The 25,691-nt window shown below is 42.0% G+C and overlaps 1 protein-coding gene across 5 annotated transcripts in view; it reads left to right on the top strand.

Moving 5' to 3' along the window:
• Positions 1 to 17,072: 17,072 nt before the first annotated feature.
• The window catches only part of ESRP1 (epithelial splicing regulatory protein 1), a 66,317-nt gene continuing 57,698 nt past the window's right edge, over positions 17,073 to 25,691 (top strand). For 2 of the 5 annotated variants that reach the window (XM_086695520.1, XM_086695519.1), the window contains exons 1-4: positions 17,075 to 17,584; positions 18,098 to 18,226; positions 19,487 to 19,600; positions 22,613 to 22,727. In XM_086695520.1, coding sequence (XP_086551646.1) covers positions 17,453 to 17,584; positions 18,098 to 18,226; positions 19,487 to 19,600; positions 22,613 to 22,727 — 490 coding nt within the window. In that variant the 5' untranslated portion in view covers positions 17,075 to 17,452. Of the gene's footprint in view, positions 17,585 to 18,097; positions 18,227 to 19,486; positions 19,601 to 22,612; positions 22,728 to 25,691 lie in introns of all 5 variants that reach the window. The other 3 variants (XM_025922632.2, XM_086695521.1, XM_025922631.2) reach the window with 3 other exon arrangements.

Raw genomic sequence — 25,691 nt, 5'->3', positions numbered from 1 at the left:
AGACTCCACACCCAATGTGGGACTCAAACTCACAACCTTGAGATCAAGAGTCACATGCTCTACCTACTAAGCCAGCCAGGCATCCCCTAACCTTTTGTATTTTGAAATACAGAGCATAATGATGTAAGGAACATCAGTGCATCCTCCACCCACCTTTGTCATATCTTAAAGTTTTGCCACATTTTATATGCATATATACATTTTATATTAAAAAAAAATAATAACCACATCAGGGCTGCCTTGGTGGCTCAGTTGGTTGACCCTTGATTTCGGCTGGGGTCATAATATCGAGGTTTCATGGGTTTGAGTCCCTTGGGCTTTGTGCTGGCAGCGAGGAGCTTGCTTGAGATTCTCTCTCTCTCCCTCTTTCTGCCCCTCCCCCACTCTCACTGTCTCTGTTTCTCTCAAAAGAAATAAATTAAAAAAAAATAATAACCACATCACGCTTAAGTTTTGAAATGGTGAGTATTATTATCTGCCTTCTTAGAGTCCACTGAGATAATGATCTGATTTATTTTCACTCCTTAAGTGCAGTGGCCCCTTGCCTTTTGCAACGCTTGTGGTACAAGCCTGCTTAGACAGTGTGGGGAGGGCTCAGCTATGTCTGTGTAGCAGAGTTTGATTACACCCATATTCAAAAACAGGATTAACCAGTACATTTTTTTCTTTCTGGTTATTCTTCTCAAGTTTTTAGAGTTAAAACCACACTAGCCTCAGAGTGACCAAAGTGTACCAAAGTACAAACTTTCAGTTATATGATGAATAATTTACAGCATGGCCACTATAGTAATAATAATACACTATATACTTGAAGTTTACTAAGAGTACATCTCAAGTGTTTTCACTACACACACATACACACACACACACACACACACACACACACAGTAGTAACCATGTGAGGTGATGGATAGGCTATTAGCTTGATTGTAGTATCATTTCAAAACATCACGTTGTACACCTTAAAAATATTGCATTTATGTATTCGTCATACATCAATAAAACTGGGGAAAATAAAAATTAAAAAAATGCATTTAATTTCATAAAAGAAGCAAAATTGTAAAACATGTCCTTATCTTTTTGTTAAAAAAAGATAGTATGTAATGTAATGTAATATGGGGATTGTACAGTTTTTTAAAATTTGGAAAAGTCTTCTAAGAGTCTTTCAAGTGATCCTTTTTCCCCTAACAGAAATACCTTCATTGACTTTACCAATTTTAGTCACCATAAAAAAATCAATTAGAAATGTTTTAAGTAAAAGGGAAGACTTCATTCATATCTCATTCACTAGAGATAACACTATTAAACAGTTTCATATACATCTCCTTAGCCTTTTTTTTTCTTTTTAAATTAAGTTATATGTGCATACCTTCTATATATAACCTGCATTTTTCTTTTATCAATAGATTTTGGTCATCATTTACGTCAAAACATAGAAAACTATACTGTTTCTACACCACATCAAATTAAAATAGTTGCTAAAGTTTTATTCTTTTTTTAAAAAATGTTTTATTTATTTTTTGAGAGAGAGAGCATGAGTAGGGGAGAGGGATAGAAGGAGAAAATGAGACAGAGAAAGAGAGAGAGAGAGAGAGAAAATCTCTAGCAGACTCCATATTCACTGTGGAGCCCAATGCAGGGCTCTATCCCATGACCCTGGGGTCATGACCTGAGCCAAAATCAAGAGCTGGACGCTCAACAGACTGAGCCACTCAGGCACCCCCTAAATTTTTATTCTTAAAAATATTATGTGGTGTGGGGCGCCTCGGTGGCTGGGTAGACGGACTGTGTGACTCTTGATCTTGGGGTTTAAGTTTGAGCCCTATGTTGGGTGTAGAGATTACTTAAAAATAAAATCTTTTAAAAAATAAAAATTATGTGTGATAAGCAATCTCTTTTGAAACATTCATATTTAAACATTTCTTCAGTAAAACTTTCTAACGTACAATTGCTGGGTCAAATGGTAACCACAAAAAAACTGTGATATTTCTAAATGGTACTCCAGAAAAAAATTTCTACTCTCAGCAATAGTGTATGAAATGGTCACCCTTTTGTTTCCGATTCTGTGTCTCCCTCTCTCTCTGCCCCTCCCCCGTTCATGCTCTGTCTCTCTCTGTCCCAAAAATAAATAAACGTTGAAAAAAAAAAAAATAAATAAATAAATAAATAAATAAATAAATAAATAAATAAAATTTTGTTTCATCGTTGTCAAAGAATACCATATATAGAAATAATATCTTGAAGGGTGCCTGGGTGGCTCAGGTAGTTAAGTGTCTGCCTTCAGCTCAGGTCATGATCTCATGGTTCGTGAGTTTGAGCCCCACATCAGGCTCTCTGCTGTCAGTGTAGAACCTGCCTCAGATCCTCTGTCCTCCTCTCTCTCTGCCCCGGCTCTGCTCTTTCTTTTCTCTCTCTCTTTCTCGCTCTCAAAAATAAATAAACTTAAAAAAAAAGAAATAATATCTTGAGATATTAACTATGTGTATCTTTGTCCTGTAATACAGGATCAGATTATATGAATCTTACAACTGCATCGAATAGAGTGTGTTCCCCAAATTCTACCAGTAAGATATTTTCACATGTAAAGTCTACCACGAATTTTCTAGTTCTGTAGTTTCCTTAGTTCTTTTGGTATTATGGGACTGATGTATTAACTTTTCAAATATACTTTAGTGTTACGGTTCCTTTTCATCTTTCACTGTCATATTTCAAAATGGGTTTGGTAGCTCTGTGATTTGGCTCATCCAGGCAGTGGGAACAATGTACACAAAGGAAAAGTGCTATACCACACACCAGGTGGGTTACTATGAGTGGTTTGGTGTGGCTGGAGGATAGAGAGTAAAGAAAGGAAAAGTGACAGCCAGCAGAAAGGGAAAAAAAGGAAACGAAGGCTTCTGAGTTCTCAGTAAGATCAAAGAACAGTCGCTTTAGGAGGAAAAGAGGCTCTTCAGGGTCTCCATTAAGAGGACGTACTTGGGATCCCAAACTGGCTCCGTCTACTTACCAGCTGTGGGACTTGGAACAAGTCACTTAACCTCTCTGAGCCCCAGATTCGCCATGTGTTAAATGAAAAATACAGGGTTCTTGTGAGGATTAAATGAGATATAGTACCTATAAAGCAGTTAGCACAGTGTTCAGTACGTAATAGCTAATCAGTAAAATGTTATTTTCCATAATTTAAAAAAATGCTTATTTATTTTGAGAGAGAAAGCTTGAGCAGGGAAGGGGCAGAGAGGGAGGGAGAGAGAAAATCCCAAGGGGGCGCCATGCTCAGCTCACAGCCCAGCTGGGGGCTTGATGTGGGGCTCCATCCCACTACTGTGAGGTCATGACTTGAGACAAAATCAAGAGTCGGACGCTTAACCAACTGAGCCACCCAGGTGCCCCAAATATTATTTTCATTAAGAGAGCTGGAAAGCTTGGACGTTGTCAGAAAGATTTAAGATTTTAATGTAGAATTATCTTTATAAGTGATTGTTTCCTAACTCTGGTTCTTAAGAAAACTTCCATTATCATTATAGCCCTTGCCCATTATAGCATGTATTTACATTGTATTCTAATTATTTGCTTCCCTATGTAGACAAGGGGCCCTGAAAGCTGGGGTGGGGCCTCACTTCTGTTTATATTCTCAGTGCACCAGTCATTTTGTCATTCCCACAACATTTGTTGAATTGAATTTGGAAATCATTCCCAAAGAGGCCAGTAGCTGACATAAATGAGAAATATCTCTAGGAGAGAACTTTGGGTCAGGAACTACACACTTAGCTAGGGTTTGATTTCTGTTCTCACTAATTACACACTTGCAAGTCTTACAGAAACATATTTTCACAATGTCCCCATCTGCTGGGTTCATTACTTTGCTTCTCAATGGCTGCTTGTTTATACAATTGACAACAAGCACAGTGATGGTTTATTAAAAATTAAAAAAGAGGGGTGCCTAGCTGTCTCAGTCAGAAGAGCATGTGACTCTTGATCTTGGGGTGGTGAGCTCAAGCCCCACATTGGGTGTAGATATTACTTAAAATAAATTAAAAAAAAAATTTAAGGGGTGCCTGGGTGGTTCAGTCAGTTGAGCGTCTGACTTCAGCTGAGGTCATGATCTCATGGTTCATGAGTTCGAGCCCCATGTCGGCTCTGTGCTGATGGCTCAGAGCCTGGACCCTGCTTCGGATTCTGTGTCTCCCTCTCTCTCTGCCCCTCCCAAGCTCACACTCTGTCTCTGTCTCTAAAAAATAAATAAACATTAAAAAAAATTAAAAACTCAAAGGGAACAGTTCTCTACCATCTTATTTACACACAGAGTGAGGCCTCCTAGGAAGTCAGACCTTCCTGTCCCAGTAAGGGGTGATAGAAAAAGCAACCAATCAGAAGTAAGAGCTGAGTTCCCAAGCCAGCTTTGTTGCTTACTAGCTGTGTGACCTTGAAGGAAATCATCTAACCTACCTAAATCTCGTTTGTGTCATCTGCAAAATGAAGATAATATATGCCCTACCCTTTTTTCTTTTTAATAGATTTGAGTATAAAATGGAATCTTGCATGTGAAATCCTTAAATACTATATGGTTATATTCAAATACAAGATAGTATCTTGCATTCACTAGAACTGGTTTTTTAATCTTTCTAAAATATTGCTACTAATAGTCCAATAGAAAGGCTTCAGCCCAACATTGGATACTGTACACATATTAACATAGTTTACTTATTTGCTGCTATATTCAGCGCCTGGCATAACACCTGGCAAAAAGTAAGTGCTTGATAAATATTTGCTGAATGAAGGAATGAAAGAAGGAAGGAAAGAAGCTGGGCAGCCAGGTGCGAACAGGTTTTTGGCTTTAGAACTGTGTGAAAGCAGGGCAGAGTAGTTGTGTGAAAGAAGCATGATGATCACCTGGGCTTTCAAAGCAGGCTTTCCAGTGTGGCCAGAGCTGGTTGTGACAGCCGACAATGAAAAGGTTTTCCTCCTCTGTTTTGCTCTAATTGGAGCACTCTCCCTTGTAGATTTTGAGTAAACTAATGGAGTAGGAAAAGGCATAGGGAACAAGTAAATGAGACCTAAGAACTGGCCTTTGGTTTTAAATATTTAATTTGTTTCTATAAACCTTGTTAATAAAAACAGTAGATCAAAAATCAAAAAGAAAAGAAAAAAAAGAAGAAAAGGTGTAAGGGAGAAAGGTTGAATCAGCATTTTTGTTTGAAAATACTTTTCATTAGCAAAACACCACCAATTAGACAAAATATTGAAGGACAATTAAAAATGGCACATGTTTGGGGCACCTGGGTGGCTCAGTTGGTTAAGCTTCCAACTTCGCCTCAGGTCATGATCTCATGGTTTGTGGGTTTGAGCCCCTCATGGGGCTCTGTGCTGACAGCTCAGAGCCTGGAGCCTGCTTCGGATTCTGTGTCTCCCTCTCTCTCTCTGCCCTTCCCCTGCTCACTCTCTCTCTCTCTCTCTCTCTCTCTCTCAGCAATAAACATTAAAAATTTGGGGGGAAAATGTTTTGGGGCACCTGGGTGGCTCGGTCAGCTAAGCATCCAACTCTTGATTGTGGCTCAGGTCATAATCTCATGGTCCGTGAGTTTGAGCCCTGTATCAGGCTCTGCCCTGATAGGGTGCAGTCTGTTTGGGATTCTCTCTCTCCCCGTTTCTCTGCCCACTTACACACTGTCTCTATTTCAAAATAAGTAAATAAACTTAAAAAAATGGTACATGTTTACTAGGTACTACCACTCTTACCACCCATATCTGGACAGCTTCCTTTTCTATGTCTCCTAGCCAGATGGGATTTCAGGTTGCTCAAACTCGGTGCCTTTTCTTCTCTATACCTCTGCCCAGCCACCAATAATCTTTTCATTCCCACTGCCTGTCGAAGTCTTAAACTTCTTTCAAAGATGTCAGTGAATGAATTATTGATCAACAGGTATTTATTATGTTCACTGAGTACCTACAATATGTAAGGATGAAGGGAGTTCATAGTCTAATTCCAGTAGGACAAATACATAGAAAGACACAATTTTAATGTTATATGATAGGCTTTTTTATATAACAGCTTTATTGACATGTAATTCACACACCATAAAATTCATCTTTTTACAGCATGCAGTCCAGTGGGTTTTAGTATATCACAGAGTTATAAAACCAACATTACTATCTAAATTTCATTGTCCTCAAAAGAAACTCCATGTTTTTTGTGTTTTTTTTGAAACTCCAAATTTATTAACAGAAATTAGCCATTTCTCTCTCTTTCCCAATCCCTAGAAACCACTAATCTACTTTGTGTCTCTATGGATTTGCCTATTCTGGGCATTTCATATAAATAGGATCATATAATATGTGGCCTTTTGTGACTGGCTTCTTTCATTTAACATAATGTTTTCACGTTTCACCTAGATTGTGGCATGTATCAGTACTCCATTCATTTTCATGTCCTTCATTCGAGATCATGTCCTATGTATCTGTAAATTCTACAGAGAGATTTACTGATATCAAAAGAATGCACCCGTTAAACTTTGTTTGGACAGCTTTATATATTTTTTATAATAAAGTTTATTTGTTTATTTATTTAGAGTACACGAGCAGGGGAGGGGAAGAGAGAGAGGAAGAGAGAGAATTCCAGGCAGGTTCTGCACTGTCAGATCTGAGCCAAAATCAAGAGTCGGTTGCTTAACTGAGCCACTCAAGCACCTCTGGACAGTTTTAAACTAAAAATGGCTCTGGGGCACCTGGGTGGCTCAGTCGGTTAAGTGTCCGGCTTTGGCTCAGGTCATGATCTCACAGTTCGTGGGTTTGAGCCCGCGTCGGGCTCTGTGCTGACAGCTCAGAGCCTGGAGCCTGCTTCAATTCTGTGTCTCCCTCTCTCTCTGCCCCTCGCTTGCTCACACTCTGTCTCTCTCTCTCTCAAAAATAAATAAACATTAAAAAATTTAAAAAAAAAATAAGAATGGCTCATTCAGGGGCTCCTGGGTGGCTCAGTTGGTTAAACATCCAACTTCAGTTCAGGCCACAATTTCAATGTCCATGAATTTGACCCCATGTCAGGCTCTGTGCCAACAGCTTGGAGTCTGAAGCCTGCTTTAGATTCTATGTCTCCCTCTTCTCTTTAGATTCTATGTCTCCCCATTCACACACTCTCCCTCTCAAAAATAAAACAAAAGTATTTTAAAAAAAAAAAAAGAATAGTTCATCCAGGGATGCCTAGGTGGCTCAGTTGGTTGAGCACTTAACTTCGGCTCAGGTCATGGTCTGGCAGTTTGTGGGTTTGAGCCCAGCATGGGGCTCTGTGATGTCAGAGTGGAGCCTGCTTTGGATCCTGTCTCCCTCTCTCTCTGTCCCTTCCCCATTCATGCTCTCTCTCTCAAAAATAAACATTAAAAAAAAAAAGAAAAAAGAAAAAAGAATGGCTCATCCACCCCCCACCTGCTCTCTCCCCACCAAAACTCTTCTAAATTCTCAATCCATAGGCAGTAGCTGTGGAATCAGACTCCAGGACAGCAAGTAGACATGAGTCAGCATCAGACACTCAAGTCTCTCTCTCTTTTTTTTTAAATGTTTATTTATTTTGAGAGACAGAGAGAGTATGCACAGGTGCATGAGCAGGGAAGGGGCAGAGAGAGAGAGAGAGAGAGAATCCCAAGCAGGCTCTGTGCTGATGGCACAGAACCCCACCTGGAGCTGGAACTCACAAACTGTGAGATCATGACCTGAGCCAAAACCAAGAGTCAAATGCTTAACTGACTGAGCCACTCAAGCACCCCTCAAGGCCTCTTTCTATCCCCTAAGTTGCAACCAAGATGTCTTTTCCCTACCAAAACCTTAACGATAAAGGTCATTTTCACCAAAACCAGCTACACAGACATTTCTGAGTCCCATCTAGAAAGCCTAGCATATTCTCAGAGGGAGCACGCTTTCTGGGTAGTCATGGACACAACAGGGAAAGAGCATTGGGCTAGGAGCCAGGAGACCTGAGCTCTGAATACAGCCCTTCTGCTAATTAGCTATGTCACCTTGGTTGGGCAAGTCACTTACTTCTTTGGCCTCTTGTGAAAAGGAGTTGGAACAAAATTTACAAAAGTCTCTTCCAAATATGAAAATAAGCCTTGATGACAGATTTAATGCTTATTTTAACTACCATGTTATTTATAACTGTTGTAGAATATTATATCCTCGATTGGTCTCAAGTATACTTCATAATACATGGTTATTTTGCAAGCAAGCTGAGGTATAAAATGCGGGCTATTTTATAAAATTTAAGGTGTGATATTACTAAAACTATTAAATCAGCTTACCGTAGCTTTGTTTTTGTGGCTTCTTATTGGCCATGTGTATGTGTTATAACCCAGTTTTCACAGGGAGATAGGTTTTACTTTGTGACAGTCTGCTTTATTTTAGTTTATTAATAAAATTTCTGAAGTACAAATGTGGTTCGTGTTAAGTACAGAGTAGTAGCTAAATGCAGTCTCCGGTGTCAGACTACCTAGGTATAAATCCCAGCTCTGCCAGTGCCCCCCATGCTGTTTTCACCAAGTTCTTTTTTTTTTTTTTAAGTTTATTTATTTATTTTAAGGGGGTGATGCAGAGAGAGAGGGAGACAGAGAATCCCAAGCAGGCTCTGCATTGTCAGCACAGAACCCAACGCAGGGCTCAAACCCATGAACAAGATCATGACCTGAGTCAAAAATCAAGAGTTGGACGGTTTAACTGACTGAGCCACCCAGGCTCCCCACCAGGTTATTCTCAACCTCTGGTTTCATCAGTTGTAAAGTGGGGGATTAAAAAAAAATGTACTTTTACCTTATTTGGTTGTTGTGAGAATCACATGAGATAATATATAGTGTCAATTTAATAAATAAAAGCTATTTTATTGTTGTCATTTATGTTTATTAAGAGAAAGATCTTCCTCCTGCCCCCTTTCCCATCAAGTCCACTCTTTACAAGGAGTAAGTGCTAATGGTGTTTTTTTGTGTGTTGCCTTTCAGCATGATGATGTGATTCAAAATATTGTTTGCAAAAATGGATGCTGATTTAAATAGATTCTAAAGCAGAAATACAGATTTGAACAGGAAAGGGATGTCCTATTGCTGAGAGCAGTGCTTCTATTTTGGAAATGTTATTCTTCTAAGGCCAGCATAATTGATGGGTACCCTCACCAAACATCTTTCCCAAGTTCAAAGCATGAGCAAGTTCTCCAGGTTGTTACAGTGCATAGAGGGATGACAGTCTGGCTCAGTCGGCAGAGCATGTGACTCTTGGTCTTGGGGTCATGAGTTTGAGCCCCACATTGGATACAGAGATTACTGGAAAACAAACTTAAAAAAAAATAGAGTGCACATAAAGAGTTTAATAAATGGGAATAAAACCACCCATCCAGTGACCATTAAGAGTCTAGAATTTTAAGAAAAGAAAGCCATTGCCTACTTGAAATAAATAATTTGGACAGAATTTTAAGTATATATTCTATTGTGGTAATCACTGAGGGCTTGACTCTGGGAAGCATCATAGATGGATTTGAGATTTCAGTTAAATAATATACAATTTATCCCAGACTTCTAATTTAATTTGAAAAGAGAAGCAACAAGGTTGAACTAGGCTTCAACCTTTCTGAGTCAGGTGGCCTGAGCTGGTGGGACTGCGCCGAGGTGCTTAAAAGCCTTATTAAAAATGTTGCGATCCCCATGAAGCTCTACTACACCCAAGTTTACCAGGAGATTTGGGTAGCATGAGGTTGATGGGCTTCATGACTTATAAAATCAGGGTTACTGATTAAAAAAAAAAAAAAAAAAAAAGTAAAGCTTTGAAAGCTCTAAGTCCTGCACCTGCTCACGGTCATCTTTAATCAGCTTTACTTGAAGTACACATCAGAGGGACTATCAGCCTGACTGTAAACTTCAGGAAGCTCTGTTGGATGGGAACATGGAACATCATGTGTACACTTGTAGGAGTGTTGTTCCCTTTGTGGCATGAACATGTGTACACTTGTAGGAGTGTTGTTCCCTTTGTGGCATGAACAAATGTACCTGTGAGATACACTTAAAAAAAGATTGAAGTGGGGCGCCTGGGTGGCGCAGTCGGTTAAGCGGCCGACTTCAGCCAGGTCACGATCTCGCGGTCCGTGAGTTCGAGCCCCGCGTCAGGCTCTGGGCTGATGGCTCGGAGCCTGGAGCCTGTTTCCGATTCTGTGTCTCCCTCTCTCTCTGCCCCTCCCCCGTTCATGCTCTGTCTCTCTCTGTCCCAAAAATAAAATAAAAACGTTGAAAAAAAAAATTAAAAAAAAAAAAGATTGAAGTAGGATTTTAGACTAAATTTATTTATTTATTTATTTATTTATTTATTTATTTATTTATTTATTTTAGTATTAGTACGTGCATGTTATTTGTAAATGAGGAGGTCACAAGAACAGAAAACAGCTGGAAGTCGGTAGTGGCTGCCTCTGGGAAGCAGGAATCAGAATTCAGGGAGAGACAGTTTTTTTCTTATAAACATGTAGAAGGATTAGACTTATAAAATGACATATTTGGTTTTTTTTAATGTTTGTTTTTGAGAAAGAGACGGAGCGTGAGCAGGGGAAGGGCAGAGAGAGAGGGAGACACAGAATCTGAAGCAGGCTCCAGGCTCTGAGCTGTCAGCACAGAGCCTGATGCGGGGCTCGAACTCATGAACTGTGAGATCATGACCTGAGCCGAAGTCGGACACTTAACCGACTAAGTCACCCAGGTGCCCCTAAGGTGACATATTTGAATTACTTTAAATATATATTAATTTTAAAAACACATGAGTTTTAGGGAAAAGTTTTTTACTACACTCAGTGTACTAAACTCATGACCCAGAGATAAAGAGTTGCTGGCTTCATTGACTGAGGTAGCCAAGTGCCCCGGAAAATCAATTCGTTGATAATTTTCAGAAGGGATGGAGGCAGTGACTTCAAAACCCTGGTATATGACTTTTTCCAATAGGAGATTCGATGAGACAAAAAAGGACCATGTGGAGGGGTGCCTGGCTGGCTCAGTCGATGGGGTGTGCCACTCTTGATCTCAGGGTTTTAAGTTCAAGCCCCACGTTGGGTTGAACTTAAAATATTTAAACAACCACTCCTGTCAACCCAACTTGACTTAAAAGATAAGGTTTGCTGCTATGCTTCCCTCTCTAACAGGATTTTGGGAGGGACAGGGATGTGCTTCTGGGCAAACGGCATGAGGCCAGGAGTAGGGAGGAATTCTCTAGGTGGCATAATTCCCTTGTATGCCAAGTTAAATCTGTCGTTCCCAAGGAGAAGGTTCATCTCGTCTAGATTCATGGAATATTTCCCTGCGTATAATTTTTCTGTGTATTTCCCTACGGCATGGGAGTCAGTAAAGTCTTGTTTAAATGTTTCAGCCTGCCTTCAAGCCTAGGGTCAGAAGGTTAAGGCCTTTGTGGTTGTCCGAAGACACCCCCTCCCCACCTGGATATTGCTCTTGAGTAGTAAACTTCCTGGTACTCATGTTTGTCTTCTTTAAGGAAGACACTTCTTTTTAAATTTTATTATTTTTTTTTATGTTTATTTTTGAGAGAGACAGAGACAAAGACAGAGACAGAGCAGGGGAGGGGCAGAGAGAGAGAGAGGGAGGCACAGAATCTGAAGCAGGCTCTGAGCTGTCAGCCACAGAGCCCAATGCGGGCTCAAACCCATCAGCCTCAAGATCATGACCTGAGCCGAAGTGGGATGCTTAACCAACTGAGCCACCCAGGCACCCCTAAGGAAGACACTTCTTTATACATTTCCTCTCAACTATGAAGTGTACATTGTCATCATCCCAATTTTTACAGGCGAAAAACTGTATCCTTGTCAAGCTAAGGAACACATTCAAGGGCAGGAGGTAGCAAATGGCAGGGCCAATTAATAAACCCATACTTTTTCCATACAGACCATCTATAATAGTTGCTATAATAAAGGTTCAGACCAGTAATTTAAATATGTGATGCACAGAGTAATTCACAGGAAACTATAATGTATCTAATTATCTTGACCATCACTTCCTCTTACCACTCTATTTCAGAGAGGTTGGATTTGTCCATGGAATATAAAATGTGATCTTTTACAACTGTCTCTAAAACAAATAACTAGGAAATATCAATGGCTTGTGGTAGCCTCAGAACACAGGCTTTTACTTTGATTTGCTTTTAAAAAAACTGAGATATAGGGGCGTCTGGGTGGCATAGTCAGTTAAATGTCTGACTCTTGGTTTTGGCTCAGGTCATGATCTCAGGGTGGAGATCTCAGGTTCAGTGAGATCGAGCACTATTTCTGGCTCCACACTGAGCATGGAGCCTGCTTGAGATTCTCTCTCCCTCTCTCTCTCTCTAAAAATTAAAATAAATTTTAAAAACACATATAATTCATATGCCATAATATTCATTTTCAAGTGTACAATCCAGTGGTTTTTAGTATATTCACATGTTTGTGCAACCATCACCATTATCTAATTCAAGAACATTTGTTTCACTTTTTTTTTTTTTTACCATTACAAAAGTTTATTTTACAAAAAGGTTCAATATGAAAATGCACATGACCTGATTTTTATATTGTAGGAAAACAGGTGCTATGGAGAGGGGACATGTAGAAGCAGAAATCAACTGATTTCTTCCAGTGAACACACCCATTGTTTATACTTGTTCCAAAGCTCTAACATGATACTATTTCTTCATATCATCACCATTCCAATATTGTTCTGTTGCCCACTGGTTGACATCTCCACACATTTCATCTGTCACAAGATTTATAAAGGGATCAAACCCCCGCATATTTTTTGGACACGTCTGCCAACCTTTCATTTTTTTTTTTTTTTTAAAGTTCTCCACACCCAGCATAGAACCCAATGTGGGGCTCAAACTCACAACCCTGAGATCAAGATCTGAGCAGAGATCAAGAGTCAGATGCTTAACAGACAGCCACACAGGTGCCCCTGCCACCATTTAATCTCAATGATACATAAATTGTACATAAATTTTTCAACTCAGATGGGTGAGCTTTGCTGTGGTACCTATTTGTTAGCTCAAAGATCCATACTTTGATTCACTTTTGAAGGCTCTATTCTAACACATGCAAGAGAACAACTAGGTATGTGCAACTGAGAGTTCCAAGAAAGATCTAGAGATCTTAAACAAAACTGGAGCCAGCAAATGTAATGCTACTATAGTCTTAAAAAGGGAATTGTATGACAAGTTATAAGAATATGACATATAGATACCACTGTGTCAAAGGTCAGGCCATGGTAGACACGTTTGAATTTTGTCTAGTTCAAGAGCGGCTCTCTAAAAGTGATAAAAGGAAAAGGGTCCAAGGAGTATAATGAAGATCATTAAAAGAAGAAAAGTAAGATTCACAATGAAAGCTTTAAAGAGCTTGGAGTAATTCAGTCTAGGAAAACTATTTAAGAACAAACTTGGGGCGCCTGGGTGGCTCAGTAGGTTAAATGTCCAACTTCAACTTCAGCTCAGGTCATAATCTCAACAGTTGGGTTTGTGGGCTGGAGCCCTGCGTCGGGCTCTGTGCTGACAGGTTAGAGCATGGAGCCTGCTTCAGATTCTGTCTCCCTCTCTGCCCCTCCCCTGCTTTCTCTGTCTCTCAAAAACAAATAAACATTAAAAAAAAATTTTTTAAGAACAACCTTAAAGTATATAAGAGGATTGTTATACAAAAAATGTGATGACCTTTATTTCCTTCTTTCACTAAGGAAAAGACAAAGAAAATGGATTCATTCTACAGGAGGAAGGATTAGGTTAGCATAGAAAGTCATCAGAGCCTTATTAAACACCAAATGGTAGTTGCAGCAAAAAGTCCTCCGAAATTTTTTTAAAAAGCTTTAAAAGTTAAAGGATAGTATAAAAAATTCCTTCACCCAGATTCACCAATGTTATCATTTTGCCACATTTGCTTTATCATTTTCTCTCTTCTGTATGTATATTTACAATCATTTGAGAGTAAAATTATTTATATGAATCCCCCTTTATCCCTAAATACTGGGTATTTCCTAACACAAAGCACATTCTCCTGCCAAGCCACAGTAGTATAAAAATCAGGAATTTAACAGATACAATACCATTTTTTAATCTATAGCCCTTATTCAAATTTTTCCTATTGTCTTAATAATGTCTATTAAATTAAGAAAAAAAAAAGTTTTCAGGTCCAGGGTCCATGTTGCATATAGTTGTCATGTCTCATAAATTTCTTTAACCTGAAATTTGAAGACTGAGTTCTTCAGTCTTTGTTCTTCCCTTAATACTGGCAAGTTATGTAGCCTGTCTTGCAATTGGGTCTCTGCTGCTTTAAAAAACAAAAACAAAAGAAACAGATTCTCATTTGTTTTGGGAGTTTTAGGTGTGGTCTTGAGTGAAGATCACTGGTAAATGAGCCATTCAAGGCTCCTTCCAGCCATTTCCTACTGCTTATTGTTACTAAACCAGAATTATTCTAGATGGTGAGGATAGACAATAAAACATATTTGTATTCAGAGCTGCAATGTATTACGTAGATTTTGTTTCCTTGGCACTCCTGTATTTTATGAGAGTTTAATGTCTTTAACAAAATTAGGTTTGGTGAAGAATTAGCACCTACTCTTTTTAAACACTTGAGACTTAAATTCCCGGTAGACTACCATTTTCAGAATTTCACCTTCGCAGTGATGAACTATGCCCTCGCTAGGAAACAAGAGCTGCAAAGATGGGTGGGTGTCACTCATTAAAATCTTTCAACAAATATTTGTTGAGTGCCTCGTAGGTGTCCAGCTCTGTTCCAACCCTGGGAATACATTAGAGAACAAAACAAAATCCCTGCCCTTGTAACCTAATTGTCCAAATTTAAATTAAAAAAATCAGAGCCCAGGCACCCGACTTCCTTAAACAGGAAGAAGCCAAGCTCTGAAAAGGGGCAGCTCGGTGATTCAAATCGAATATGGATAACGCCGCGGAATCCCCGACAAACGCGCGGATAAAGTTCCCAGTTTATCCAAACGCGCTATACAAATGATTAATCCGAAGACCAGAGGCCACAGAGGACAGGCGGAGCAGGACTTCAGAGCCGTTCTAACCACTTTCTCAGCCACAGTCCGCCGTCCCGCCTTGGGCCTCCGGGCGGTCGCGGCTCGCGCTCGGGTCCGCCCCGCAGGGGCCACGCACCCAGCCCCGCGTCGCCTCCAGGCGGCACCTCCCGACCCAGGCAGAGCCGAGCACCTGGGAACCGCGCATCGAGAACGCCCCGCGGGGAGGCGGCTCGGGGGAACCGGCTCCTCCGGCGGCCTCGCCCACTGCAATGCAATCTGGGTGGTTTTTCCAGGTCCCTCCCTGTCTTGTTCCGCGCCCAGTCCCTGCCCCCGCAGCGCCTGCGGGCCGGGGAGCGCGGCTCGGGGACCGGGGGTGAGGGGCGAGCCCGCCGAGAACCGCGGGGGGCGCCTTCCCCACCACGCACTCTGCGGTCCAGGAACTGAAAGCACTCGCCCCTGGAGCTCGAGCTGCGGACGAGGATGGCCCCGAGCACTCTCGTGGGCCGGTGAAGCGCTACCTAGCCCCAGCCTCCGCCCGCTCTCTGGGGACGCGAGCTGCTACCTGCGCCGCGGGCGGCAGCGCCTCCGCCCGCACAGTCCTGCCGGGAAACGCAGCGGCGCGGCCCTGGGCTCCTCAGACTCCCTCCTCCCTGCCCCCGGAACGCTCAGCCGCTCCCCACTGTGTCCGCGCTGCCTCGCGACGGGGAAAGCGCGCTCTCCCGCCTTCCCGGACACGCATCCCGATAGGTTCTCAGATCTGTACCCGGAGCGGGTTCCGGCAGTGACTATATATATGCTTGCCCGATTTCACACCATGAACACAAAGGGCTGGACACCTTGGGCCCAACTAAGTAATACTTCGGACCGATTTCGGTTCTCCAATAATAGATAAGTTGGAAACATAAAACTCCAGGAAACGTCACCTCTGGCTCTTTCCTCTCCCACGTCAACAGGTCCCAACCACATTGCCTTCTGACTTGGTGGCTGGGTGGCGATAGTGGGCGCATAAGCCTCTGTGCAGACCTAGCTTAGCGAGAGAAGGGAAACTGCTCGCAAAGTTGGCCAAATCGACACATAAGTACAAAGGCAAAGGTATGAGGAGGGACGTAGGGGTCAGAACTGGGAACTGAGGGAAAGTTTGCTTTGGCCTGATTTAGGAAAACATTAGTGTGTATGTTTTATTTAGGGCCCAGAGCAAAACAAAGTTTGTGGGCCCAGCCATGGAGAAGGTTCTAGTCTCAAGCTAGCAGCCAGAACCAAACAAGACGTGGCAATTAAGAAGTAGAAGAGAGACAAGGAAGTGGGGTCCATTGTGCCTAAATTTCCTCGCGGGGACTCCCTGCTCCGTAGCGCGCAGCCTCTGCGCCTTTGGGCGAAACTTGGTGGCTGGGCGTGCTGCCCCGGGCGTCTGGCTGTGTCTCCAGAAGGTGGGTAGCGTCCCGGGGTTTGGAGGAGCTCAGGCCTGGGCTCTGGCCGGGAGAGAGGGAGGGCCCACAAGGTTTCACCTACTGTTTGCACTTAAAGGTGTGTTGGGCTCAGGAGCGGCTTTCCCGGTGCTTGGCAATTGCCCCTGCCGCTTCCCGGCTATGGTTGGCCGGTGCCTCCCTCCGCGGTTCGCCCTCTTGGGGCGCCGGGCCCTGAGCAGTTCCGCACCCCAGGCTTCACCTCTGGCCTCTTTTCTCCTTCCTGCGCCAGGCCTTTTCCCTTGACCCTTTAGAACCCCCGGCTTAGTTCCCCCACAGTCGACATTTTTCCAAGCCCCCCATCCCTCTCGATTACCTCCAAAGGGGTGACCCCCTACAAGCGACTCCGGCCCTCCCCTCCGCGCCCTTCACCCCTCACCCTTTTCCCGTCTGGCCTCGGCTACCCTTCGGGTGGCAACCGCCTCTTCCCCGCCCCTCACGTCTCCCCCTCCTTCCTTCTCGCCCTCCCGTCTCCATTCATCCAGCCATTGTCTCCCGCCCCCTCCTCCCCTTTCCCCAGGCGGCCTCCACCCCCACCGCTGCCACGTCGTGGTTTGAAGGAGCCAATGGGCCGGCGCCGCCAGGTGTCTCTTACCTGCACCACGTGGGGGAGGGGGAAGGGGCGGGCAGGTAGAGCCACATCCCAAAACAGAAAAGCTTTCAGCCATTGCGCGCTCCACCCGGGGTGCAGCCCAGCTCCTGGCTTTTTGCATAGACGCACGGGCAATTGAATACAAAAAGGGCAGGCCTCCTGCGCCCTCCTTCCCACCCCCTTCCTGCCCAGGGTGTGGAGCACCGACCAGGTGTGGGCTAGGGTGGTTGGTTACCGCCTTTTGCACCGGCGGCGGCGAGGAGGGGGGGGCGGGCGCTCTTTCTTCTTTTTCTCTTGGAAGAGGTTTTAGCACGGGTTTTCTCGTTCTCACTTCCACCCCGCCTCACCGCCTCCCGACCCCCCTCTCCCCCTCCCCACCTATCGTCATGACGGCGTCTCCGGATTACTTGGTGGTGCTTTTTGGGATCACTGCTGGGGCTACCGGGGCCAAGCTGGGCTCTGATGAGAAGGAGCTGATCCTGCTGTTATGGAAAGTCGTGGATCTGGCCAACAAGAAGGTATTCCTCCAGATTTCTGTCCAATTGATAGGAGTGGGGCAAGAAGTTTATTGTAGAAGTTTGGAGAGTCGGTAAACAAGTGCTCTCGTTTAGCCACTTATGAGGCTGGACCCGAGGCCTACAGAATCCAGAGTAAAACCAAACTTGTTGGCCAACGGCCTGGGAACCGTTTCAGTAATCTGAAATCTGGCTCAGGTGGAGCGGCCGGGCGCAGCCGAGCCAGGTTCTCTGCCCGTCGGGGGACGCCCCGCGGAGCCGGGGTGAGATCCTTGGGGCTCGGGTTCCCACTTCTGGGCCTTTCCGACCTGATCCGGGTGGGGGTGGGGCCGGAGGCAGGGCCGTGCCGACCTCTCTGCCACCGGAGCCGCTCGCGACGAGTGAGCTTTGATTCTGTGGCCAGAACCCTGCAGCCGCGCTGGCCGCCCCAGCAGGGGAGCGAGGAAGGAGGGTGAATATGGAGGCTTCCAAATTGAGGAAGGGGGAAACTGACCCCAGTTTCTTTCCGCCCTGGAGGTGGGACAGTTGCATGAAGTGCTAGTTAGACCGGATCAGTTGGAGCTGACGGAGGATTGTAAAGAAGAAACGAAGATCGACGCGGAAAGCCTGTCCTCCGCGCCGCAGCTGGACCAAGCCCTTCGACAGGTGACAGACAGCCTTGGGCCGCGCGGTCCACATTTATCCAGGCCACTCCGGCGTCCCCCGCAAGGCAGCCCAGCCACACCAGGTCCCACGCCCTCGCCGGCGGGTCCACGCACATCCCCGGGGCAGAGTGGCAAGACGCCCAACCGCGTGGGTGGAAACCCGGCCTTGGAGGCCGAGGTGGACCTCTTGGGAGGAGGTCGCTGCTCCTCCAAGCCTCCCAGCCCCTAGCGTCGTGGGCCCAAACTCGCTAGTTTTCGGGTCTTTCCTGGGGCTTCAGGAGCAGTCGGGTTTTACCAATTGAGGAGCAGAGGTTGAATCCTAGCGCCCCCATCCCGAGGCCCAGACGCCCGACGCGCCCGTCCTCTGCGGGGCTTTGGGTGTGTGGCTCAACGCTAGGACAGAGGGCGCTGTAGTGTAGATGAGCGGGTGGGCCCGGCGAGGCGTGCCAGAGGCGGCCCCAGTTCGGTGGGAAGCTGAGGGTGCCTGCTTGGCTTCAAGCTTCTGAACTCCTCCTAAAGGCTCGGTTTGGGTTCCCTTATTACTTCTTCAGTGGCTTTGATCCTAGCTGGGGAGGGCTTGCAGACCCGAAGACGTAGGACTGATCGTTGGGTCACTGTGAAACTGGTGGAATCCCCTTAACAGAATTGAGGTGACCTAAAAACCTGCTGCTTCCTGGTTCTGACGGGTACTGGATCAGGGATAGGGCGGGGCGCTAAACACCTGTGCACAGGTGCGTGTCCGGTGCTCTCTTGGCCTGTGCGCCAGGACACGAGGTGCGAATTAATAGGGGAAAGTTATCATTTGGGATTGTGTTCCAGGGAAAGTGTTGCCAGACTTCCCAGAGGTCTGTATACCCATTAACCGCCTTTGCTTATCAGAAACTGGCATCTTTCTTAATCTTGAAACATCCGAACATAAAATAACACCAGGGAATGATGTAATCTGAAGGCAACCTGCTGATGAAACGAGACCCGACTTAAAAGTCTTGAATGTGGATTTAGCGCAAAAGTAGACGGGGGCACTGAAGGGAGAATGTCTATACTAAATTCTCCTGCGGGTGAACTGTGGGTTGATTGGAAAGCTAGTCAATCCAAAGGATTCTAGATAGCTTGTGGGAACGGAGCCTTTCTTTCTAATGTTGCCCCAGCACTGGTGTCCTCTTTTATGGCAGCGTGGTTTTCGTTGGTTACCAACACGTGGGGCCACTTTGCCGGAGTTTGTAAATCCTGCTTAAGTTGCATCCCTGTGTCTTGTTTACAGTTTAACCAGTCAGTAAGCAATGAACTGAATATTGGGGTTGGAACTTCCTTCTGTCTGTGTACTGACGGGCAGCTTCATGTCAGGCAAATCTTGCATCCTGAGGCTTCCAAGAAGGTAAGAGTGCTGGCTTCTCGGAGAATGATTGGACCTTCCTTTGGGGGTGACTGGAGGCTTTTTTTTTTCCCCCCATGGTTTATCCAAGTTTCTCCATTTTAAAAAGATGTGTGTCGGGAGTTATTGTTTCCTGGCAGAATTTCAGTTTGAGAAGATAACAAAGGAATAGTGGTAATGGTGTCACAACAGTGTGAGATGTAGTTAATGCCACTGAACTGTAAATATTGTGTTGTGTATATTATTGAATGTTAAAATGGTGAATATTGTGTTATGTATATTTTACCACAAAAAAAATCATGACCCTTTAATAGAGATCTTTGAGATTGCAGTAATTTTATAGATACCCTCTGGTGACTTAACAAAAGTTTCTCTTTTTGTTTTATGTTAAGTTTTTGAGATGGTTGCCATTCCCCCTTTTCTAAGCATATTAGCTGAATTTTGACATTTAAAGTAACAGCAAGTAGGCAGGAGAGAACATTTACTTTTAAATTTTAAGACATTGTAATATTCCCTTCTGTAGAAAATGCTTTATCCTAGAAAGGAAGGAGCAAAGAAAAATAGTTTAATTAAACCTTGTTAATCGTAACTAATTTCATTAAAGAGCTTTGTACTGTGTAAAGACCTAGTCATATAACTAGTGAAACATTAATTATAGCATACTGCACTTTGACTTAAAGTAAATATTCAAAGCTGATTAAATACTGTATCATAACAGTAGGGTCAGCCTTCATCTTTTACCTTTGCTGGTCTTTCTGACATAGAAAAGGGTATGGAGTGAAAAAAACATAATCTTACTGTAAAAATGTGACTCCTCTCTGGGAAGAATACTGAGGGGGCTGTGGGGAAATGGAGACAGCAGAGGGCAGCCCCAATGTAGCCAATCATTGCTAATATCGTTGATCTTATCAACTTAATTAGTTTGAGCTGTAACTTTTTATTGTGGTAGGCAAATACTGAACTTGAAAAGATGAAGTATTTTCAGGAAACTGGATGAAGCAAGTCTTCAAAGAAAGATTCAGACTGACAATTGATGTCCCAAGTATAGTGACTAGTCAGTACAGATTTTTCTTTTTACCGCACTAGGGAAATGGAAAGAAAGGAGTTAAATATATGATGACAGTTTCAAAAATTCAAGGGAGAAACTCAAGTTCCTAGATCTTAAAGGTTGAGAAAATCACTCCTCTTATAGCAACTTTTGTAATAACTTGGCTAAAGGGGTGGGCACGGGGAGTGTTTTTTGTTAATTAAATGTTAGACCAGTTGCTATCCCCTTGATCCAGAAATAGACATATGAGGATTTTTTTTTTCCCCTTTCAAATTCTTTTGGAGAGGGCTAAAACTTAATACTTTCCCTATTTGGCTTGAGGAAAACAGCTGTTTTTGTTATTTTAGATGGGCTGCTTTAAAATGTGGGGAAACCTCCAGAGAACAATTGAGACATTTTCCTGAATCACTTCTATTAGGATTTTCATAAAGAAACCTGAACCAACTTAGTATCCTAAAACCAGAAACTAATTTAGTAACATAAAGGAATTCTATTCATGGCAGGGGGGAAGGGGGAGAGAAAATGGTAAAACATAATAATCCTGCCATTCAGAAAACAATATTATTATTTTTCTCTAATATGAACATATTTGAAAATATTCTTCCAGGTTTTTGTAGAAAAGCCTCATTTTTACAAGGAGCATTCATACTACACACACTTTTTAGCCTATTTTATAATTAGTATAACATCAATATCTTTTGTAGGAATTAAATGTTAAGTATTTTTAAGTGGATACAGCTATTTAAAATCTTTTATTGTAAAATGTGAGTTATCAACAGGTTTTAAATGAACATTTTTGTAGATAATCCTGAAGATTTCACCATTTTTTTAAGTAACTGTTTTGAAAACTCTGACCATGGTACAATGATATCTATTTCATTTTTTTAAAGATTTTATTTATTTTTTTGTGAATCTCTACACCCAACATGGGGCTTGAACTCACAATCTCGAGATCGAGTTGTAGGCTCTACCAATTGAATCAGCCAGTTGCCCCTGCCAGACATCTATTTTAATTATAGCATGAGCAGGTGTACATCTGATAGATCCAATGAGGAAATCTGAATAGAAAGAGACATTGTATAAATGTTATGGTTGCAAACATTAAGTCTTTATTTCCTTGACTTTCTAATGTATAAGTAGGTAGGAATTCCCAGTAAATCAACAGAAACTATTTTGAAATTGTAAGAAAAATCTAAATTCAGTTTTAAATTCATCTTTGACAGTTATTTGATGGGGCTTTTTTCTACTAAGGGAAACAAAAATGCATTAGTACAATATTTGCCCAGACAGTTGAACTTGCTTAATAAGTATGAGAGTAGTACTAGTAGCTAAGAACAGTAGGGTAACTATTTCTTCTTTACCCTTGAGATTTGTGATTTTTTTTTTTTTTTGAGTCTAATTTGAGTTCTCAGGTATAGCTAGAATATTGGTCACAAAACTAATGTGGAACTATAATTTGGCACAAAATCATGCTTTTTAGGTAATCAGGAATTTACTATCTTGCTCTGATTTTAGTATAAAAATATGAGTATTATATGAGCCTAGTATTTAACTATGTTTTGTAACAATCCTATATCTGGGTAGACACTGTAAATATAAGCATCTTTATGAGAACTGAGAGGGCTAATGTTGCTGCCTGAAAATATAGACTGTATGAAATGATTATGGCTGAAAAGAGTGTAATTTTATCAATTAGAAAATGTATGACAGCCCAACTATAGCTTCAGAAGTGTTTTGAATGGAATGTGTAATGGAACACAAATGTAATCTATTGCCTTAAAATAAGATAATTTTTTTCCATGACACTTGTATATAGGATATAATACAGTACCAGAAAATAGTCACTCTTATATTTAATTTTAAAAATTAATTTTGGTAAAATATACTCCATGCAATTCTTAGGTTCCTAATTATTAGAGAAACATTAAATTCATCGAGTTAACAGTGTCTACCTTGTCCTTCCTCAGAATGTATTATTGCCTGAATGCTTCTATTCCTTTTTTGATCTTCGAAAAGAATTCAAGAAGTGTTGCCCTGGTTCACCTGATATTGATAAACTGGATGTTGCAGCAATGACAGAGTGTATCCTTTAAGTGATTACCCAAGAATCCTTTGAAAAGGTAGCTCCAGATAAAATGGCAATTCAGGAAACTTTAAAATCCTTTTGTTAGTGTATGAATGAAATTGACCTGTCCAAAATTTGTCTACTGTGCTAGGAAGAACTAATAGTATAGTTATAGGCATCTTTCAAAGTAGCTTTTATTTTTATTTTTTTTTTTATTTTAGAGCGCCTGCATGAGCAGGGGAGAGGGACAGAGGGAAAGAGAGAATAAGAATCGTAAGCAGGCTCCCTGCTCATCACGGAGCCTGATACAGGGCTCGATCCCATGACCCTGGGATCATGACCTGAGCTGAAATCAAGACCCCGATGCTCAACCAGCTGAGTCACCCAGGCGCCCCTCAAAGTTATGATTTAATTAATTTAAATACTGATTTAGTGTGATGGATTTAGAGTTGGATTTTTGTGAGTTGAACATATCTAAAATAGATTTCCATTTCACATTATGGGAGTGTTTTTGGTTTTTTGGTTGATGAAGAATGTGAAGACTACCTTCTTTGATAACTGATTCCAAGGCCACTTATTCTTGATTATCTTTGTTTTAGGGCTTATTTTGACACCTTTCAAATGGATATGCATTTTTTTAAATAGCGGAATATATGCTCTTTACAAACGTTTCATTGGTATTTCTTTTAACCCTCCTTGGGTTTCTCAAATACATATGGTGATTATAATGAGTCCTCTTTTGAGATGGTACAATGAGGTGGGGACTTTACCCCAAAATCCTTTCATTACCAAAATAGCATATTTGATGCAATATGCATCCTAAAAGTAAATTTTATTATCACAAATCTTGTAGTCATGAATGACTGACTCGTCATCTTTCATCCAGTAAGTTTTAAAAGTGCTAACTAACAAGCAGTCATGTGCTAACATCAGATGTGAAATTGAGTAATAGAAGGGTTGGGCAACTCACCCAAAGCCACTATGAGAACCAACTTAAAATTGCATTTAAGTTCTTTCAGGAACCTGTGGGTCATAGATGTTTATTCTTAAACTTTCTCATTTTTTAGGAGCCAAAGCCTGATTCTTGTTTTATTTCAGAATTTCCTTTCCTGATTGGAAAATGTTTGCATGTTTTTCTTAACCCCTTGTAAGCAGGTCAAACCCATTATGTCTACCTTCTTTCTGGAAGTAGTTAGCTGGAAATTTGCTTTAGCGTCCCTAGTAGTGCTGGGAGATGGATGTAGTAAGCTCATTTTGAGGGAACTTTTGTAAGAATTAAAAGGTTTGGACACCAGAAAAATTCTTACTGATTGTTTTGTTGGTTTGAATGCTGTATTAGCCTGCTAGGGCTACCATGACAAATACTATATAGACTATGTGGCTTAAACAACAGAAATTTTATTTGCTCACAGTTTTGGAGTTTGGGAAGTCGTAAGGTAGACAAAAAGAGATCCAAAAAATCAATAGATGGAGGGAAAGTCTAATAAAGTTATCTTAATTTAGAAAAAGACAATTTGAGTAGAAAAGGCAGTATGTTAAGAATTGTTTATCCTTGACAATTCAGTATCCTCTTTTAGCAAAGAAAATCTTCCCCTAGTGATTATAGGTCACATGGTAGTAAAAATTTCCACAGCTACAAGCAAGAGATGCTTATATTTGGGTTTTTTGGTTTTTCTCAGTGTGTTGACAGTTCAGGGAAAATTTATTAAAAGTTCATCCTTTTTTGGGGCGCCTGGGTGGCGCAGTCGGTTAAGCGTCCGACTTCAGCCAGGTCACGATCTCGCGGTCCGTGAGTTCGAGCCCCGCGTCAGGCTCTGGGCTGATGGCTCAGAGCCTGGAGCCTGTTTCCGATTCTGTGTCTCCCTCTCTCTCTGCCCCTCCCCCGTTCATGCTCTGTCTCTCTCTGTCCCAAAAATAAAATTAAAAACGTTGAAAAAAAAAAATTAAAAAAAAAAAAGTTCATCCTTTTTTTTTTTCTTTTTTTCTTTCTCCTTGGCTTCTTGTGACCTTCACGTGTATAAAATTTGGGGCTATTAGTAAGCATTTTCATTGTGGTGATCTGGACTTTTTACTTGCTCTCTGCTTTGCACTGGTATATAGTACTTTTTAAAATAAAATTGAATTATCTGACATTAAATTTTTTTTTTGTTTTTATATTTGAGAGAGAGAGAAAGCATGAGTAGGGGAGGGACAGAGAGAGAGAGAGAGGGAAACACAGAATCTAAACCAGGCTCTAGGCTCTGAGCTGTTAGCACAAAGCCCTACGTGGGGCTCAAACCCATGAACCTGAAGATCATGACCTGGGCCAAAGTTGGATGCTCAACCAACTGAGCCACTCAGGCACCCCTGAATTATCTGACATTTAAGTGAATAGATATAGGATGCTATGACAATTATTGTTGTTTTCTTGTCATTCAAATTAATCCTAGCTCTAAAACTATTGTTGGTGGTTCTTTTTCAAGTGCCATGAAGATGAAAATCAGAAATATTTGACTATAGTAAACAAAGAAATTGTGAATAAAGCAAACTTGGACTCCATTTCAGACATATCACACTTGGAGTATGATCTCATGGCCCTTTAGTAATGCATTCATTGGAAAAACTAAGGTATTTTCTTTTTTCAAGTTTATTTATTTTGAGAGAGAGTATGTTCAAGTGCATGAGCAGGGGAGAAGCAGAGAAAGAGGGAGAGAGAGAATCCCAAGTAGGCTCCACACTGTCAGCACAGAGCCTGATGCTGGGCTCGATCCCATAAGTCGTGAGATCATGACCTGAGCCAAAACCAAGAGTCAGCTCAATCAACTGAGTCACCCAGGCACCCCACTATTTTCTGTTTCTTAAATAGCTTAATTATATCCTACTTCCTTTGGGCTTACATTGGAAAAGTCTTAGATTTATAGTTTTATTACCAATCAGAAAATTGATTTTAATCTTAAATGTTCTTATTAATGTTTTATCTGCATATTTTTCCCCACTTAATG

This window comes from Puma concolor, chromosome F2, assembly GCF_028749965.1.
Source record: "Puma concolor isolate L17-30 chromosome F2, mPumCon1.1.hap2, whole genome shotgun sequence".
Lineage (NCBI taxonomy): Eukaryota > Metazoa > Chordata > Mammalia > Carnivora > Felidae > Puma > Puma concolor.
Note: the sequence above shows the minus strand (reverse complement) of the source record. Positions and strands in the feature narration are given on the sequence as shown.